The sequence below is a fragment of the Apodemus sylvaticus genome, chromosome 18 (assembly GCF_947179515.1).
Source record: "Apodemus sylvaticus chromosome 18, mApoSyl1.1, whole genome shotgun sequence".
In the NCBI taxonomy this organism is placed as follows: domain Eukaryota; kingdom Metazoa; phylum Chordata; class Mammalia; order Rodentia; family Muridae; genus Apodemus; species Apodemus sylvaticus.
Window position 1 is genome coordinate 69069898 of NC_067489.1, and position 19115 is coordinate 69089012.

The 19115-nt window shown below is 48.6% G+C and overlaps 2 protein-coding genes across 4 annotated transcripts in view; both read right to left on the reverse strand.

The window, feature by feature from the left end:
- The window catches only part of Sin3b (SIN3 transcription regulator family member B), a 35226-nt gene extending 30400 nt beyond the window's left edge, over positions 1 to 4826 (reverse strand). Inside the window, exons 1-3 of one of the 2 annotated variants that reach the window (XM_052162911.1) lie at positions 4687 to 4826; positions 4021 to 4127; positions 2430 to 2583 (exon numbers count right to left, since the gene is read on the reverse strand). In XM_052162911.1, coding sequence (XP_052018871.1) covers positions 2430 to 2583; positions 4021 to 4127; positions 4687 to 4785 — 360 coding nt within the window. In that variant the 5' untranslated portion in view covers positions 4786 to 4826. The remainder of the gene's footprint in view (positions 1 to 2429; positions 2584 to 4020; positions 4128 to 4686) is intronic. The other variant, XM_052162912.1, reaches the window with a different exon arrangement.
- A 9567-nt stretch (positions 4827 to 14393) lies between these two features.
- Positions 14394 to 19115, reverse strand: part of Nwd1 (NACHT and WD repeat domain containing 1) — a 55799-nt gene continuing 51077 nt past the window's right edge. For both annotated transcript variants that reach the window (XM_052162637.1, XM_052162636.1), the window contains exon 18: positions 14394 to 17179. In XM_052162637.1, coding sequence (XP_052018597.1) covers positions 16881 to 17179 — 299 coding nt within the window. In that variant the 3' untranslated portion in view covers positions 14394 to 16880. The remainder of the gene's footprint in view (positions 17180 to 19115) is intronic.

Genomic DNA, 19115 nt, shown 5'->3' on the forward strand with positions numbered 1-19115 from the left:
GGAATTCATCAGGCCCAAGACACTACCTATCCTTGTCAAAAACTGACCAAGCCACCCCAAAGAGTGTGGTAAAGGGCCAGCCTCCTGTGACTATGTGAGACCAAGGACCTACTTTTGACTGTCCCCAGGAGCTAGGTGTCCCATCCTTACTTGCCCACTGACAGCTGGCTTCCTACTCCTCCTAACACAGCTCAGTGATCCAGGTAAAGATCCTGCTTCCCCCAAAGAGCTAGGTCAGGAGAGGAGCACCAACACAAGGAATATACCCTTCTCCCACCTGTAAGTGCTATTGGGGAACCTGAGGCAACAGCTCCCAGGATGCTTGCTGAGGGAGAAGCAACAGTAGGTGCTACAAGCCTCCCGCTTTGGCGGGGTGTGGTTGTCTGTCCCCTCCCTTCACAGGAGGCAGCCTAGGCTTGGCTCTGAATTCAGAGCAAATCTCCTGAGTGCTGAAATGACACCCAGCATCAAAGCACCAGCTCTGCTTGACCCTGTGTTGCCTACTGGGGCCCTGGTGCTTGTTACCTGGCTTTCAGCTGCTACATCAAGGGCACAGATGTCCCTGCATTGGAAGGGCAGAAGCCCTGGGTGCTACACCACATGCTAGGGTACAGAATTCCTCACAAGAATGAGAAGCTCAGAAACCCCGCCACAGGCATCCCAAGAGCTAGGAACTCCCTCAACACCTTTGTCAGCACATAAGGGAACAGTGTTCAAATGTGCCTGTCGTCTAACTAATGATATGGGAGGGAGGGAGGGAGGGAGGGCAAGCACTGCATTTCAGAAACTGAGGCTAGGGTGCTAAGACAGCAGGTCTTACCAACCCACTGCTCTGGAAGCTAAAGGAGGACAATGTCTAGTTCCAGAGCCAGGCTGGGCTACAGAGACCATATCTCAAATAAGGAAAACTGCAAAGATAGAAAAATGACTGAAAATTAGAAATAAGCAGAGTGCAGACATGTGGGGACATGTCAAGTTTGGAATCCTCAAGTTAGACGGCAAGAAACACCTGGGTCGGAATCCCAACTGAGCACTATCAGGCCATTCGCTGTCACCAAGATTGAGAGGCTCCAGAGTACCCTAAGGGAATGTGACTCAGAACAGGCAGAGGCGCCCTGTTCATTGGTCGAAGACCGTCTTGGTCATTCTTTATTTAAGACACAGAGGCCCCTTGCTCACCTAAGCCACCTATGAAGGGAGCAGCCCGGCCTCTGACGTCACACGTGCCCCAGGAACTGCTCTTTGCATTTGACACAGCTCCCACTGCCCTATATCACAGCCAGAGTCCAGAAGTTACTTCTGCTAAGGCCCTGGGGGTCACAGTTCCCGGGGTGGAACTGTGGGAAATGGAAGACCATGAAAACTCAGTGGCAGCCGGGCAGTGGTGGTGCACGCCTGTAATCCCAGCACTCTGGGTGGCAGAGGCAGGCGGATTTCTGAGGCCAGCCTGGTCTACACAGCGAGTTCCAGGACAGCCAGGGAACTGGACTACACAGAGAAACCCTGTCTCGAAAAAACCAAAAAAAAAGAAAAGAAAGAAAAGAAAAGAAGAGAAGAGAAGAGAAGAGAAGAGAAGAGAAGAGAAGAGAAGAGAAGAGAAAAGAAAAGAAAAGAAAAGAAAAGAAAAGAAAAGAAAAGAAAAGAAAAGAAAAGAAGAGAGAAAACTCAGAGGCATGAGCTTCCAGGAGCGCCCTCGCAACACTGGGCAGGGCAGGGCGGGGCGGGCTTCGGGAGCATGCTGACAAGCAGAGCCAGCAGAACTTACACAGCAGCCACTGCAGGGCCTGTGGGACCACACCACCTTTCCAGAGTCCCTCTCCAACCTCACTCAAAGACTGTGGTGGCAGCTCTCGTGTGATCCTAGCACTTGGAAGACTGAGGCATGAGGATGAGGTCCAGACTTGTCTGAGCTACGGTGAGAGTGGCAGTGTGGAGAACTACAGAAAGTAGGCTGCAGAGCCCAAGCCTGAGTTGAGAAAAGAGCCTTTTGGCAATCCTGTGACACAGTGAGAGAAACAGTTATTCCCATGTACATAGCTCAACCACCTCGGTCCTTCTAGTAGCCTGACATCAATGGACGTCATGAGATGCCAGTGCATACTTGGCCTGGTAGACTTGCTGGGAAAGCCTGGAGGCCAGATCTCAGCAACTAGTGATTCAATGCTCCTGAGTCTCCTCCCAGTGCCCACCAAGTGCTGGGGACTACACCAGGACTGTGCTCACGCTAAGCCCACACTGAACTATCCCACACTGAACCACATCAAGCCACTACACTTGATGGGACGCAAAGGTCTCTGTGTTTGGTCTTGCACTAGAGAACCTAGAAAAAGAGCAGGCTATAGCCAAGGCTCCCAGCAGCATCACAGATGCCTCGCTCTGCTCCCTATGGGCACAACACTCGAGGCCCACACCACTCAACCAAAGCCTACCTGGCTGCTCAGAGGCGACTGGATGCTCAGCTTGCCATTCCTGGGAATGTCTATACGGTATCCAAGCGGAAGGAACGCATTAAACCCCACGATGAGGTCGGGGTGCTCATGGAATAGCTGGGACACACGCCTAATCACGCCAGGGGTGTCGATGCTGGAAAAAAGAAATGCAAGTGGGCAAGTGGGCAAGAGTCCTGGGAGTAAACTGCCCCAGATGCCCTCGAGATCACCTCAGCCCAGGCTTAGTTGATGGCAAAGACTCTGAAAATGGACCCCACCAAGTTGTTTTGGTTTTCCCTCAGAGACAGGGTTTCTTTCTCTGTATAGCCCTAGCTGACTTCCATATGCCTGCCTCTGCCTGAGATTAAAAGTATGCACCACCATGCCCAACTAAACAAATGGGCCCACCATGTGAACCTAGCTGTGGCTAGGTCCAGCAAAAACTATAACTATGTAACTCTATAAAACAGAGGGAGGAAGGGGAAGGAGGGAGGAAAGAAGGGAGAGAGGGAGGGAGGGAGGGAGAGATGTATATAACTACATCTATATTTCCAGCCTGTCTGAGCTCCTGGGCCCAATTCTGAAAATGTCCCTAGAGTAGGGTGCTGGGCTGAGACTCAATAGAAGGACACAGTTCTCCAAGCAATGTGAGAAACTCCCTCATATTTTTTGATTAGGGAAGGGTAAGGATACATTTTAATTTTTTTACTAAAGGAACTATGTAAACACCAGAGCCTTCAAGTTGGAGGACTGGTAAAGTTGACAGGAGGGTCTTCTTCTGGCTTCAGTACCCTGAATATACACAAGAAAACAGCCCAGGCCTTCCACACTTCCTGAGAGCAGACAGGCAGGTCAAGTACCAAGATCTGTGGGAAGCCAACTGACTTACAGTCTGGGTTCTAGCTCCACCCACCTGTCACTAGGGTGAGTCCCTTACCTAAACCAAGCCACCCCTCCCAGAAGATTCTAGAAGACAAAGGCATAACTCGGAGACAACCCAATACACCTAACTGCTCTGTGTCTACAAACAGTTCCTGTGGTTTAGGTCCTTTATAGCCACACTGGTTCCAGATTAGTAAGTGCTAAGAAAAGTATCTTAGGGACAAGAGTTAAGAGATCATAAGCAATATTTTCTTGCAGTATTAACAAAAATTGCTTCCCAAAACAAACAATCAAAATCTGTACCCCATTTATTTTCTGTGTTTGAGTGTGTACCACAGATCTCAAGGGCAGGTCGACAACTTGTAGGAGTCAGTTCTCTTCTCTCTGGGGCTGGAACTCAGGAAGTCTGGCTTGGTGGCAGGCCAGCATTACCCACTGGGACATCTTACCCCCGAATCAACATTTTAAATAAAGACTACACTCAACACTCCCTGTCCAGGCCTGATTTCCCGATTCCTTCACCCTTTCCAGGAATCCCCATCAGAATCCCCTCAGAACTACTACCTCATCTTGTGACTGTTTTAGAAAAGACTCCCAGGGCCCTCCTGTCCTCTGCATGATCGCCAGCTGAGGGGCCACAGTGTAGCTGGTTTGGGGGTTAGGGGGGCTCAGTCCCCAGCTCCTGGGTGTACAAGACCCTGCAGATTACCTCTGGCTTTTGAACTCTTTCATGATCTCCAGGAAGCCATTGTAGGTGGCAGGGTCACTGCCAAAGCGGATCTTCACCTGGTCGAGGTAGGTGAGAGCATCCTCCACCTGTGGGGAACAAGAAGGCCATGGGTGGGCCGGGGTCGCATGATGCGGAGACTGATGGCTGGAAGGCCAGGGATAGAGGAGTGGCAGAGGACCGCGAGGATAACTACGGTGTTTGGGGAGGACCGAAGGCCAACTGGGAGGGCCCAGAGCCTGCGGGTAGTCCCGAGGGGCCTCGGGGAGTTCCGGGTTGGACTGAGGACCGGCGGGGCAGACCGAAGGGTCTCAGGGAGGTCTCGAAATCCCTTGGAAGACAGAGGGGCGACAAGGGTAACCAAAAGCCAACTAGGAGGACCGAGGGTTTTCGGGGTGCACCGTAGGGTTCCGAGGATGACAGGGGCCGCAGGAATGACTGAGAAATGTCGAGAAGGACCGCCGCATCGCTGAGAAGTCCGAGGAGCGGCGGAAATGAATTGTTGGGGGAAACCGAGGATTCCGCGGAAGGGGTGTGGGGTCCCCAGGCCTCTGCTGCGCAGAGAGGAGGCCGAGGCGGGGCCGCACGGCGGAGCGCCAACCCCGCGGAGGTCCGGGTCCCCAGGAGGAGGCTGGGGACATCACTCACGTGCACCGGCAGCTTCTCGTGCCCCCCGGAGCCCGAACGACCCCAGCGGGAGCCACCGAATCCCCGGCCCGCGGAGCCTCCGCCGCCTGCGTGCGCCATGTTGGAAGTCAGAGACGCGTCTGCCCCGCCTCCGCCTGAGCCCAAGTCGCGCTTGCGCGGGCCCCACCTCTTAAGTAGTGGCGTCAAATAGGGGCGGGTCCACAGGAGGAACTTGCTGGATCCGCAGGGCGGTCTGTTCTCTACTTATGTGCCCCGGGGGGAGGGGGGGTGTCTGTGGCCACCCGGAAAGTCCAAAGTGTTTTTTGCTTTGTTTTGTTGGAGGAAAAGAAAGTAAAGCAAAGTTGAAGAATATTTCAAAAGAATTTAATTCTATAAAATTCACATTTCAGTGTTCAGGCTCACCTGGGATCTCAGTACCGGGGAGTCTGAGAGATCACTGAGAGTTCTAACCTAGACTGGGCTACATACTTAAGACTATGTCTTTAAAAAAAAAATTGACAGTTAGGTGTTGACCTTGTCTCAAAACGAGTTAAAGGAAAAACAAGTCTATATGTCTGTGTTGACCCAAGACCTCAATAGTGATATATTTAAGGATCTGGTTCTTTCTGGTACAAGTTTCTGAACTATTCTGTGGGGTTGCTATGGCAATGAGCTGTGGGTGAGCACCATCCATTCAAATGCTATGTGGACTGAGTTCTTGCACTGAGTCTGTTTGTGTGCACGTGTGTGTATGTATGTGTAGGTAAACTCACTCCTGTGTGTGTGTACAGAGGCCAGAGATGGACACAGTTATTATCACTGAGCCCTTGTGTTTTGGGGGCAGCATCTCTTACTGAACCTGGAGCTCATTGTCTCCACTTGATACTGTGGCCATGGGTCCACCTGTCACCACTCCTGCAGTGCTAGAGTCACAGCCTCTACTCTGGATCCGCCTGCTTGCCTTACAGCAAGCTCTTGACCCTCTAACTGCTCTCAGGTGAATTCCTTTATTCCATTCACAGATGGGTGCAAACCTGGACCATGTGACCTCTTCTTCCAGACTGACCTATGCTCGGTTCCCAACACCTACATGGTGGCTCACAACTGCTTGCAACTCCAGTTTCAGGAGATCTGACACCTCCATTGACCTCTATAGGCACCAGGCACATATGGTACACAGAGATGCATGCCAATCAAACATTCATATATTCATAAAACAAAGAACTTTTCCATTTAAACAAGGTGGAAAAAATTGAGGAAACAACCTAAGGTGGCCCTCTGGCCCTCACGTGCGTCCATACACACACGCACACCTATGTGCACGGAATCACATAGGAACCTACTCAGCTCTCAGCCCTTAGCTTCTACCTGCTGCCAGTGCACTCACACTGTGAGGATGTGCTCCCAGCACATGCCAGCCAAATCCAAACTCCAGCAATCACTGGGCCTGTAAAAGTAATAGGACTTTATACACATAATTAAGACCCCAAAACAGTTGCTTTTTTTGGCAGGCATGGTGACCAGCAATAGTGACAGAATCCTAGGGCATGGTGGCCAGGATGACTGCACTGGCCAGGTTAAGCAACTGCAGTGTTAGTTTTGTGCCATTTGGAAAGAGGGAACCTCGACTGAGACAATGCCTCCATCAAGCTGGCCTGTGGGCACGTCTCTGGGGGCCTTTTCTTGATTGATGGCTGATGCGGAAGACTCCAGCCCACTGTGGGTTCTGCCAATCCTGGGCTGCTGGTCCTGCTGAGTTTAAAAATTCAGGATGAGCAAGCCAGTAAGCAGCACCCTCCATGGCCTGTTTCAGATCCTACCTTGTCCTGACTTCCCTCAGTGAAGGGCTGTGACGTGGAACTGTGAACTGAAGTAAACACACACACACACCCATGCCGCCTCCTGTCATAGTGTTTTATCACAGCCACAGAAGCCCAAGGACAGAAGAGTCCCTGAGATACATAAGGTAAAAAGTGGTCAAGGCAGACACCTAAGGCTAACCTGTGGCCTCCAAGTGAGTATGCGCATGTGTGCATGTGATCCCATGCACATGAAACTCAACATGCAGACCAGAGAGACAGAAAGACAGATACAGAGAAGCTGACCACCGTGATGCCCACCTGCATCCCAGTACTCTGGAAGCTGAGGCAGTAGGATCATTAGTTTGAGGCCTGCCTAGGCTACAGAGACACCATCTCCAAGCAAAAGCCCCAGCAAAGAGGAAGGAGAGTATACCAGGCAGGCCTGGCCTCAGAATACTGACAGAAAGGTTAGTCTTCTGATCAGTGACGTAAGAGATAAGAAGCATCAAGCCTACGGGCTAGCTCCCAGAGACAAGCACGTCCCTGGGAATTGCGGTCTGGCCTTGAGCTGAGTACCTGGAGGAGCAGACATCCTGTGAGACACTGAACAAAGGGCCCCGTGACACTGAGCAGAATTGTTGACTCAGGAACAACCAGATAAAAACATGGTGGCATTGGACAAATCTTGCAACAATTTGTTACTGAACAACAAAGAAATAACTTAGCCCCAAAGTCCTTGCCCCAGAAAGATGCTTCCCAGGGTGCCAGCTGCGTGCTGAGTGGGAGCTCCTGTTTATCTACACAAACCCTGCTCTGCCCAAGGAGAAGGGCTCTCTATGAGGGGCTGATTGTGTGTGGAGCAGGAAGATCTGGGAGAAAGTCCCTTGGAACTTCCTCTCAATGTGGCTGTGAAGGAGAAACTGATCAAAAAAAAAATGGTTTTTGCAGCTAGGCACCATGGCTTATGCTTGTAATGATAGCACTTAGAAGACTAAGGCGAGAGGATCACCATGAGTTTCAGATTATACTGAGCTACATAATTAGAACCTACCTCAAAGCAACAATAACAAAAATCTACTATAAAAATTAAATGAGTCAGGTGGTGGTGCATCCCAGCACACAGGAGGCAGAAGCAGGCAGATCTCTAAGTTTGAGGCCAGCCTGGTCTACACAGAGAATTCCAGGACAGCCAGGGCTACACTGAAAAACAGTGTCAAACAAACTAACTAACTAAAAACAAAAAATAAATAAATAAAATCAAAATGATTAAAACTTGAGGGCCTTTGAGATGGCACAGTGGGTTAAAGGCTTGCTGCAGGTTAAGCCTAGTGATGTGAGTTCAATTCTCCAGCCTAGCACAGTGGGTCCCGCACGTTGTCCTCTGACTTGACCCACATATGCATGCTGTGACACATACCCAGTGTCTTAGTCACTGTTCTGTTGCTGTGAAGAGATGACCATGACAACACTTACATAAGGAAGCATTGTACCGGCTTACAGTTTCAGAGCCTTAATCCACTGTCATTGTGGTGGGAGCATGGCGGCATGTAAGCAGACATGGCGCTAGAGAAGTAGCTGAGAGTTATATCCTGATCCGTAGGTGGGGGGGGGGGGGGGTAATGAACTTTTGAAATTTCAATGACAGCAAGGCCACATTTCCTAATCCTTTAAATCCTTTCAAATAATTCTGCTCCCTAGGAATGAAGCATTCAAGATTATGGGGGACATTCTTATTCAGACCAGCACACCCACATACACACACCAAAAAAGGTAAAAATAATTTAAATTTTTGCTTGGGGTCAAGGAGATGACTCAGTGGGTAAATTGTGTACCATGGAAGTATTAGGATCTGCGTTCAGATCCCACATATCCACATAAAGCAAGATACAGTTGCTGAAGTCTGTCTTCCTGGCATTTCTGAGAAAGTTGAGCATGGACACAGGAAACCTGGATACTCAGAAGCCAGCCTGAGGCACATAAGAACCTTTCTCACAAAAACACATGGGGGCTTGGAGCCACGGCTCAGTGCTTAAGACTCCAGGCTCGCTGGCAGAGGACTTGGGGTCAATTCCCAGCACCTGTGTGAGGCGGCTCACAAACATCTGTAGGTCCAGCCCCAGGGAATCAGGCACCCTTGTCTGGCCTCCACAGGCACCAGCACTCCAGGGCACCACACAACTAAAAATAATACATCCTTGGATTCCCATGGGAAGAAGAGAGTGTTCATAGATTTGCTGCTTATTGTGCTACTTTAAAATGTGCTTAATTAACTTAAAATGGGTGGTTTTTTACTGTGTTTTAATATTAAAAATTTAAAGATAACAATAATAATAATAAATAATACATCTTTAACAAAGAACAACAATGGACAACAGAGATGACTCTCTGATGACTCGGTAGTTAAGAGCACTGGCTTAAAGAGTGTCTTAAAGAGGACCTGGGTTCAAATCCCAGCAACCACATGGTGGCTCACAACTCCAGTCCCAGAGATCTGAAGCTGTCTTCTGGCCTCTATGGGCACTATATACATGTGATATACAGACATACACGCAGGCAAAAATAACCCTATACACATAATAAAATAAATATAATTTTTTAAAAAGAGAAGAATTCTTTCTGCTCTTATACATGACATAAATCCTGTTGTCAGCACCCACACTGTGCCAGTCACTCCAGTTCCAGGGAATCTGACATCACCCTCTCCTGGCATCTGGGCAATGCGCTCAAGTGTACAAACCACACACACACACACAAACACACACACAGTTTAAAAAACAATAAATATAAAAATCTTTTTTTACTTAAGGCAGCACAGGTGTAGTGGTCCATCCCTTTAATCCTAGTACTCAGAATGCAGAGGCAGTTGGATCTCTGTGATTTCAAGGCTAGACTAGTCTATATAAGGCCAGTCCAAACAACCAATCAAGGCAACATAAAGAGAGCCAGTCTCAAAACAAATCTACGGGAAAACAAAACAAAAGGACTATATAAATAAAGGCTTATTGGTTTTAGTCACTGCGTTGGGTTATTGGGTGTGCCTTAAGTCTCGGTCCTGAGATGGGAGTCTGCAGGGCTCCCTGAAACGGCTCAGCACCTGCTGTAAGTATTTACACATTGGGGATAAATCAATTGTTTGTGGTTCAGCTTTCTGAGCCTGTGAAAATATATCCAAGATATTCAATCCAAAAATGGAGTACATTTAAGAAATATTATGTATGCATATATGTATGTATATATGTATGTTATGTGTATGCATGTATGTATGTATGTATGTATGTATGTATTTGTTGTGTGTATGGAAGTCAGTTCTCTCCTCCCACCACATGGGTTCTGAGGCCCAGACTCAGGTCCTCAGGCTTGGTGGCAAGTGCCTTTACCTGCTGAGCTGTCTTGATGGCCAGAGAGATTCATTTTGACTCCAGGTTTTATTGACTTTTTTTTCTTTGAAGTGGGATGGCTGCTCCCCTCCCCCATGCTTTCTGTATTTACTCTGTAGACCAGGCTGGCCTCGAATTCAGAGAGAGAGCACCTGCTTCTGCCTCCGGAGTGCTGGGATTAAAGGTGTGCGTGCACTGCCATGCCTGGACCTTTGTTTTGGGGTCCACGGCAGGCAGCACAGACTGGAACCAGCTGCCCATCTCATGGTGGTCCAGAAAGAGAGAGAGGACGAGACCAGTGTCCTTCAGTGTCCTCCAGCATCACGCAGCCCAGCTTCCTCCCACAAGATCTGGCCTCACATAAGCTTCAGCTCCCCCAGGGGGAGTGTCCTGGAGAAACAGCTCCCTCTCCTTTGTTTGTTTTGTTTTTGGTTTTTTTTGTTTGTTTGTTTGTTTGTTTGTTTGTTTGTTTTTTGGTTTTCTGAGACAAAAATCCCACTGTGCAGTGCAGGCTATCCTCGGACAGTAGCTATCCTCTTGCCTCAGCCTTCTAAATGCTGGTATTAGCAGGTGCATCATTGCACCCACATGAAGACTTTGTCCTTAGGCTTTTGGGGTCCATTTCAGATCCACACCATAGCAGTACATGAACTTACTGTCCTCAAGAGCGTCTGTGCTGGGCTCTGGTCAGGTTCATAAAGAAAGCAATAGGTTCAAGGATCAAATCCCTCTGGTAGACTGAAGCTCGCCTTGAGTCCTCCAGTGAAGGGCTGGATTAGGGCTGGAACCCCTGCCTAGAATTCTCTAGTGAAGGGCTGTGGGCATGAATTAGGAGTTGGAGCCCCCCCCCCCTAGAATCCCCCAGTGAGGAGCAGGGAGTATAGCTAAGTTAGTCCCTGGCTAGCATATAGAAGACAGAGGTTCCATCCACAACACCCCCTCCACACATACCCTAAAATAGAATTCAACATAAATTCATAATGTTAATAATGCTATGAGCCAGAGAGGCGATGGCGCAGTCCTGTTTAGGGTAGTTTTCTCTGTTGCTGTGTTCCACGACATGTGATGTGGTCACGTTCATATTTAAGGCGGGGACAGGAATGTTTCACCCTGGGGGACAGGAATGTTTCACCCTTGCTGCTGGTCAGTACAGTATGCGAAAGGATTCCTCAAAGCACATAGCTTGCTAACATCCACAAAGGCCACTTTCTTCTTTGTTACATTTTTTAATTTTTCCAGACAGGGTATCACGCTGTAGCCCAGGCTATCCTGAAACTCACTGTGTAGTGCAGGGTAGCCTTGAGTGCTGGGAGGAAAACTGTTATATAAAAACTACTTAGCTGGGTGTGATGGTTTTTAGTGCCAGCACTCTAGAGGCAGAGGCGGAAGGTCTCTGTGAGCTCCAAGGCAGCCACTGTTACATAGATTCTGTGTCACAGCAAACAAATAAACTCAAACAAAAAGAAAATTTATCTAAAACAAAACAAAAAATGAAAAGAAAGGGGGGCTGGAGAGATGGCTCAGTGGTTAAGAGCACTGACTGCTCATCCAGAGGTCCTAAGTTCAATTCCCAGCATCCACATGGAGGCTCACAACCATCTGTCATGGGGTCTGATGCCCTTTTCTGGTGTATCTGAAGAAGGCACACAGTGTACTCCTATATAGAAGAAATAAACAAAATTTTTATTTAAAAAAAAAGGAGCAAAAAAATGAAGAAAAAAAAGAAAGAAAAAGCAATGTGAACATGGTGGTTAAGTCTCTTTGTGGACTTGAGTTGCCGTGAGTTGCCTAGGAGACACTCCTATGCTTGCCTAAGAGGCCTGTTTTCCAGGGCCCTGAGGTGAATAAAGAGAGGAGACTGAGAAATCCAGCTGCATGCCTGTTCTCCTCATCCGCACAGATGTGCACCACAGCCCAGAGCTGCTCTTCAGACTGTGAGCCACAACAGACCCTCGATGCTGGATGCAGGGGGCAAGGGACTCGTAAAACTGAAGGGAAACCAACTTCACCTGTCTGAGGGAACTAGAACTGCTCACTGCTGGAGGGGAGCAGACTCTGGGCAGGGAGTTTCAGGCCAGCCCATGTGTGCTGGAACAGTCAGCGGCATTCTACAGAAGAAAGGCCTCTGCTCTGGGTCCAGAAGGCCAGGCCTCCTGGAAGGAAGGCACTGTGGAGAACCGTGCAAATTCAGTGGGGAGGAGGCAGCACAGGGATTCCCAGCTCCCAGTGGGTAGCCAGGGAAGTGTTTTCCCAGGGTCAGCCTCAGAGACACACACAGGCAGATGCCACGGTGAGCGTCCTGACTGGCAGAAGCTCGTGTGGACCCCGCTTTGTTGGTGTATTCAGGACCACAAGGCCAGCAGTATGTAGGATGATCAGATTCCTGGAAGAAGGCATTGGAGAGACCTGTGGGAAGCTGTAGAGGTGAGACCTGTATTGCCATGGAAACCCCAGGAGCTTACCTTTTTATTACATTTCTTTATTCAACATATATGTGTGCACAATGATGTGTCTTCCAAAGCTCAAGTGTATAGGTCAGATGAGAACCTGTGGGAGCCAGTTCTCTCCTTCCACCATGTAAGCCAAAGGGATTTAATCCATCTCCTCAGGTTTGGCAGCAAATGCCTTCACCCACTGAACCAGCTTGTCAGCCCCAGACCCCAGGATTTTGAAGATGCCAGGACCGTGATATGTTTCCCAAAGAAAGACATAGGTGAGCAGAACTGGCCCAAGAGAGGCTGTGTGTGCAGCAGGTGGGCTGCTGGGGCGTAGATGCTGGGCTGAGAGCTCCAGGTTCTGAACACTAAATTTCAGGATTTGGTATTTCCCAGCAGGCTCCTGTCTTGCTTTGGTCTGGTTTTTCTTTCAATGCACTCATTCTTTCCTATTTTAACCTGTGCCCTTGGATACCGAATGTTTGGTTGTTTAAGACAGGTCTCACTCACTGTGCAGACCAGGCTGGCCTTATATGGAAAGTATATAACTTCCTTTATATTATTTTACAGAGTTTACAGTTAAGGGAGTACTGGGGCCTCAGTAGAAGCTTCTGAACAATGTTAGAGCTGTTGGGAGTTTGAGGGTCTGGTGAGAGGGCTCGGTATATACAGGTTCCTGCTGCCAAGTCTGAGCCAACTGAGTTTGAACCCCAACAACTACTTGGTGGGGAAAAAAATCAAGTCTTACAAGCTGTACTCCAAGATCCACATATACATCATAGCAGTGTGCACTGTAAGATTATTTTGAGCATATTCAGAGGCAGACCAAATGTGCCTTGCATTATGAGATGGCCAAGAAGCCCTAGGGACAGGGCAGGTTACTGTGATGTAAAGGGACACATGTGCCAGGTTGGTGAGGATGACCAACTCTGGGCAGTCTTCACTGTCTCTTCGACTGGGTTTGGACTCCTTGGGAGTCTGTGAGCATTTTCTGGAGCTTTGACTAAGGATAGAAGACTCACCCTGAACAGTAGCAGCACCATGCCACGGCCCAAAGATCTACAAGGAACTTTAAACAACAAAAAAGTGTCTTCCCCGATGTGAGCCACACCCAGGAGCGAGCCCTCCTTCACCGTGAAGGACGAGAACTTCAACCCAAGCCTAGAGAACCCTTCCCTGCTTAAACTGCTCTGTCGGGTGTTCGGCTCACAGCAGCTAAATAACCCTGGAATAGCCAGCCAGCTGCCTGCAGTGGGCTTAGTGAGCCTAGTCTGTGTGGCATGTGTTCATCCACAATGCCCATGGGAGCTGGAGTCACGCTCTGACACTCACGCAGCAGCAGAAACCACAAAGACACTTTCATCCTGTGCTGCCTCCAGCCACCAACCCGAACATAGTTCATAATTAAATCTCCTTCAGGTTGCTTCTATAAACACAAGAATTGTATTTTGTTTTGTTTTGTTTTGTTTTTGAGACAGGGTCTTGCTATATAGAACAGGCTGGCCTCAAACTCACAGAGATCCTCCTGCCTCTGCCTCCCAAAGCTGGGATTAAATGCTTGGATGACCATGCCCCAGACACTGGACTTTTAGACCAGAAGCTATTCGCCAAAATTTTCCCTGATATAATGTCCAAGATTCAAAGAAAAGTCTTAACAGAAAAGTGTCCTTTTTTTTCCCCTTCAGGGGCTCTCCGCTCAAGCTAGAGGTCCTTCAGTTAAACAGAGATGGTACAGCTGGAGTCTCCTAAACTAGCAGTCACCAACACCAAATCACTAAGCACAGTCCCTCTTACCCCAACTTAAAGGGATGTGGAATTGTGAGGACCAGCTTAAGACAGAGACAGAAGGTAGATAAAAAAGACCAAGTTTGTAGCTATTTGCATGCTGAAAATATCTTGTGGGTCCTCATTAACATATACAATTAATAATACATGTTAGTAAAAAAAAGAATTATTTAAAAAAATCTCAAAGAAGTTATTGCTCACTACATATCCACATATATTTTAAATTATAGCTTAAAATAGACCTTTAATTTTGTTATTATTACTATTAGTGTGTGTGTGTGTATGAGTGCACAGTACATGGTAGGGGTGTTATCACCATGGTGCTACTCACCTCAAGTAGAGTTGGTTCTCTGCTTCCACACTGTGTGCCAGGGATTGAACTGTGTGCTGGGACTGAGTATCAAGGGCTGTTACCAACTGAGTCAGCTCATTGGCCCATAATTTTTAAAAATATTGATCTTAATTATTTGTGTGTGTGTGTGTGTGTGTATCAGTGCCTTTAGTGAGCCTCCTGATGTGGGGGGCTAGGATGAATCAAACTGCTGAGCCATTTCTCCAGACCTTTGTTGTTGTTGTTGTTGTTGTTGTTGACAGGAATTCTCTGTGTAGCCCTGGCTGTCCTGAACTCACTTTGTAGATCAGGCTGGCCTTAATCTCACAGAGATCTGCCTGCCTCTGCCTCTCAAATGCTGGGATTAAAGGCATGCACAACTTCTGTTTGCCATGACCAGTAATTTTTTTAAAAAATAAAATTTGATGCTAACATTTTCAGAATTGCTAAAGCATGCATTGGAACCCTTACTTGGGAAATAACTGAACAAGGTATCTCCAAAGGCCTCATTTTGAAGCTGGAATGTAGTCAAGCCCCTTCCTGGACTGTCTCAGTGAGGTGAGGGCTGGGGGCGTGGCTCGAGGTATAGCACTTGCCTCCAAGTCCTGGTTCTGTATCCAACACAGAGAAACGAGCCGTTTTCTTGTTTCTCTGCTGCTTTTGCTGAGTCTGTCTTGTGTCTCATGGAGTGAAGGAGGGCTCTCACCTCTAAGGTCTGACAGAAACAAGACTCCAGGCACAAGACAGGCTCCCTCAATGGCTGTGGGCACTGTGGAGAGAGCCACTTCAAGGCAGAGGGTCTGGCAGCAAAGCAGGTGGATGCTAGCATGTTCTGGTGTGTCAGGGACTAAATGAGCCAAGCATCTTAGCTGGGCATAGTGGTCATGACTGTTGTCCAAGCAGGAAATGGAGGCAGGAGGATAAGACCGCACCAGCACTTTTGGCTATACATGGAGGTTGGTGTGGGCACCATGAGTGTGTACGTGTGCATGTGTGCCTGGGCACACATGTGGGTACATGTGTATGTGTATTTGAAGGCATAAGGTTGAGTCAGGAATAATCATTGACTTCTCTTCTGCCTTATTCATTGAGGCAGGGTCTCTTAATCAAACCCAGAGCTCACAGATGTGTCTAGCTAGCTCACCAGAATGCTCAGAATTCTCTGCGACCTTGTTAGATTTTACTGTCAATTTTACATAGTCTAGAGTCATCTGAGAAGCAGTCTTGATTGACAGGTTGCCCAGATCAGACTGGTCTGTGGGCCTGTGCATGGGGTGTTGTCTTGACTGTTAACTGGTGGAGGAGGGAGCCCACTGGGCACATGGTGCTGGGGCTTATGAAAAAGTTTAGCTAATCAGGAGAAAGGCAGAAACCACATCCTCTATGGTTCAGGCTTGTGGCCTGACTGAGAACGGCTCCCATAGGCATATATATATATATTTGAGTGTCCGCCATGTGTGCTGCCAGGTTCCCTGTAATGACAGTGAACTAAGCCTCTGAAATTATGATCAAGCACCCACCCACCCCCCATTAACTGTTTTGCCGTGGTCTTGGTGTCTCTTGACAATCACAATGGAATAGTGACTGAGACACTGCTGTATGTCTGTGGTGGAGTGAGTCCCCTAGTCAGAGGTCATGCTGTGTGCCATAGCCAACAGGCTTGCCTTCAGTCCCTGCTTGAGTTCCTTCCCTTCTTCTCACAGTGATGAACTGTGTGTGGCCTGGGGGTAGAAGCCAAATGAACCATTTCCTCCTCTGAGTTGCTTTTGGTCGAGTTTTTTCAGTCACAGCAGTGGAAGAAACAGGAATAGCCTGTTCCCAGAGGCTAGGCTTGCAGGCTGGTGATAGTGTGTGGTGACAGTGTTCACGGGTTCTGGGATGTAAACCTGGAGTCTACAGGTGAATTAAGCCCTGAGCCAGCACCAGCCCTTTCTCTCACAGGAATCCTCCTGCCTCTGCCACCTGAGTGCCGGGATTGAAGGCTGTGCCACCATCTGAACCTGGGGGAATTTTTTTACACACCATTTTGAGTCTCAGAGCAGGAGCTACAGACAGGCTAACTGTGCTGTGTGTGGCTTTGTAGCACGGATTATGAGCTATTACTGGATGCTCACTGCTATGAAGACAGGACAGTGCCCACCACATCCCTACGGTCTGGCACTCTCTACCATACAACACTTCGACCAGGTCACCCTTGGTCCTTACAATGATTGCAGATCCTCTCAGAGCTAGTAATTGGCTCAAGGATAAAAGTTACACCAGTAGGACTAAAAGGCAGGCAAGGATTTGCTCCACGTTCTTAGAGGATGGTGGGAGACTCAGACTGCTGCTAACGTGAGGGCGTGGCCTGAGAACCCAGGAAAAGCTGTGAGGAAAATGGAGATGGTTGAGAGGAAGGCTGGGGTCCATGTGGCACCAGCAGAGTCAGTTGCCTTCAAGCAGGTAAGTCACGGTAAGTCACTGAAGCCCCTGCCTTGGTAGGCTTTCAGAGTATGAGGCAGACCTGGGAGCGTTTATTTGATTTTGATTCCTTTCCCTCTACGGCCACTGGTTCTGTATTCTGGGGGGCCTCTGCCACAGCCATCTCTTCCCTCTGCCTTGTCTTTACCAGCCATACTGCCTTCTTGAAGTTCTTGAGAGGGTCTTGTTGGGAGGCTCGGACTGATGGGCACTGGAAGCGCTCACGGATGAGATAGCCGTGGCTTGTGGGGGCCATGAAGCCGTTGGAGGTAGGGATGATTCGGTTGATCACAGCATGAACAAACTGGACAGCCAAAAGGGTGCCTGTGACCGGGAAAGGGCAAGCCATGAACAAATGGGGTCCGAAGGTGGAAGGACATTGCAGCTGGTAACATGCTTGGCCTACAAACACAGGGCCTGAATTTGGTCCCTAGCACACACGGAAACAGCTGCGTGTGGGGGTGCACACTAACAGTCCCGGTGCTCTGGAGGCAGAGATGGGTGCTCCCTGAGGCTCCCTGTTTGACCTAATCTTTGGGCCCAAAGTTCATCATGTCCAGCACATGATTACCATCCAAGTGTGTGGGTACACATCCACCCTCACGGAGACCTGGGGAAGACGCCTGCTCTGTCTCCACAGGGGTCTACAGGCCATGTGTGGAGAGCTTTGTGCAGGCAAGCAGATCCTGCAGATACCTCCTAAGCTGAGGGACCCAGCTAGAGGCAGAAACAGGGGGGCTGGAGAGATGGCTCAGCGGTTAAGAGCATTGACTGCTCTTCCAGAAGTCATGAGTTCAAATCCCAGCAACCACATGGTGGCTCACAACCATCTGTAATGAGAGCTAATGCCCTTCTGGTGTGTCTGAAGACAGCTACAGTGTACTTATATGTAATAAATAAATCTCATAAATAAATAAATAAAAAAGACAGAGGCAGAAACAGGACCACTAAGACCCAAGGTGACTTTCCCCTCCAGATCAGAGCTTGGTCCTAGGGACCATCAGCTCAGAAGGCGTGCCAGTGAAGGGTTGGTTGTTTTGTTTTGTTTTGTTGTTTTGTTTTGTTGCCAACTTGGCATCAGCTTGGGTCATCTGGGAAGGAGCCTAGGTGGAGAAAATCCCATCTGATTGACCTGTGGAGTGGCCACAATTCACCTGTGCGGCAGCTGGTGGTCCTGGGATCTATAAGACAACAGGCTGAGTAAGACATGACGGCAAATCAATAAGCAGTCTCCTTCACGGCCTCTGCTTCAGCTCCTGCCCCGCCTTCCCTGAGTGATGAACTACGATCTTGAAGCCAAATGAATCCATGTCTACCCAAGTTGCTCTTGGTCAGGACATTTATACGACAATAGGAAAGCAAAGTAAGACTGTAGGTAGAGCTGCCCGTGCTTCTGGACTTGATTTTGAATCCCTAGCACCTACACAAAAGCCAGGTGCAGCAGCATGGATTTGTGATCCCAGCACAGGAGACACTGTCAGGGGTGGGTCCCTGGGGTCAATGGCCTGTCAGCCTTGCTGAATAAGTGAGCAGTATCTCAAAAAATAACACAGAGGGCTAGGCATGGCGCTGCCCTCCTCGATCCCAGCACTCCAGAAACAAAACCTGGCAGGTCTGTAAGGCCCATAGCCAGCCTTTGCTACCTTTTGGGCTCTTATTTTTTCCCACCTTTATCTGCCCCACAATTTTATCCCCTAACACTAGATAGGAGAGAAAGAAGGATAGAGGAGGTGGGACAAGACAGGGGAGGGAGAGAAAGAAAGAGAGGAAAGAGAAAGATAAATACCTGAAGCTAGCCTCTTCTTGGAGCATAACCATTAACAAATCACAACCAACCCTACCCATGGGGGCCCTGGCCTTTATACACCCTCTGAAAAGTTCTCAGAATTCAAAATGTCACACAATTGCAGAAACTATCTGCAGCTGGTAAAATAATGCCTCTGCTAGAGCACGAAGCAAATCACAGTCAGCTGCTGTGGACAGTCTGAAGCGGCCCCATATCTCTACACACGGGGTTAAAATGAAATAATATTTGTGTGTTTTTAAAAGAAACAAAAATTCTAGAAGTTTCACTACAAGTTACAGGACAACCCAGGCTACAAAATGAGAGATCTTGCTTCAAAACAGAGGCAGGAGGATTTCTGAATTCAACGCCAGCCTGGTCTATAGAACAAGTTCCAGGACAACCAGGCTACACACTGAAACCCTGTCTTGATAAAACAAACAAACAAGCACATACACAACCACCTCCCCTGAAATA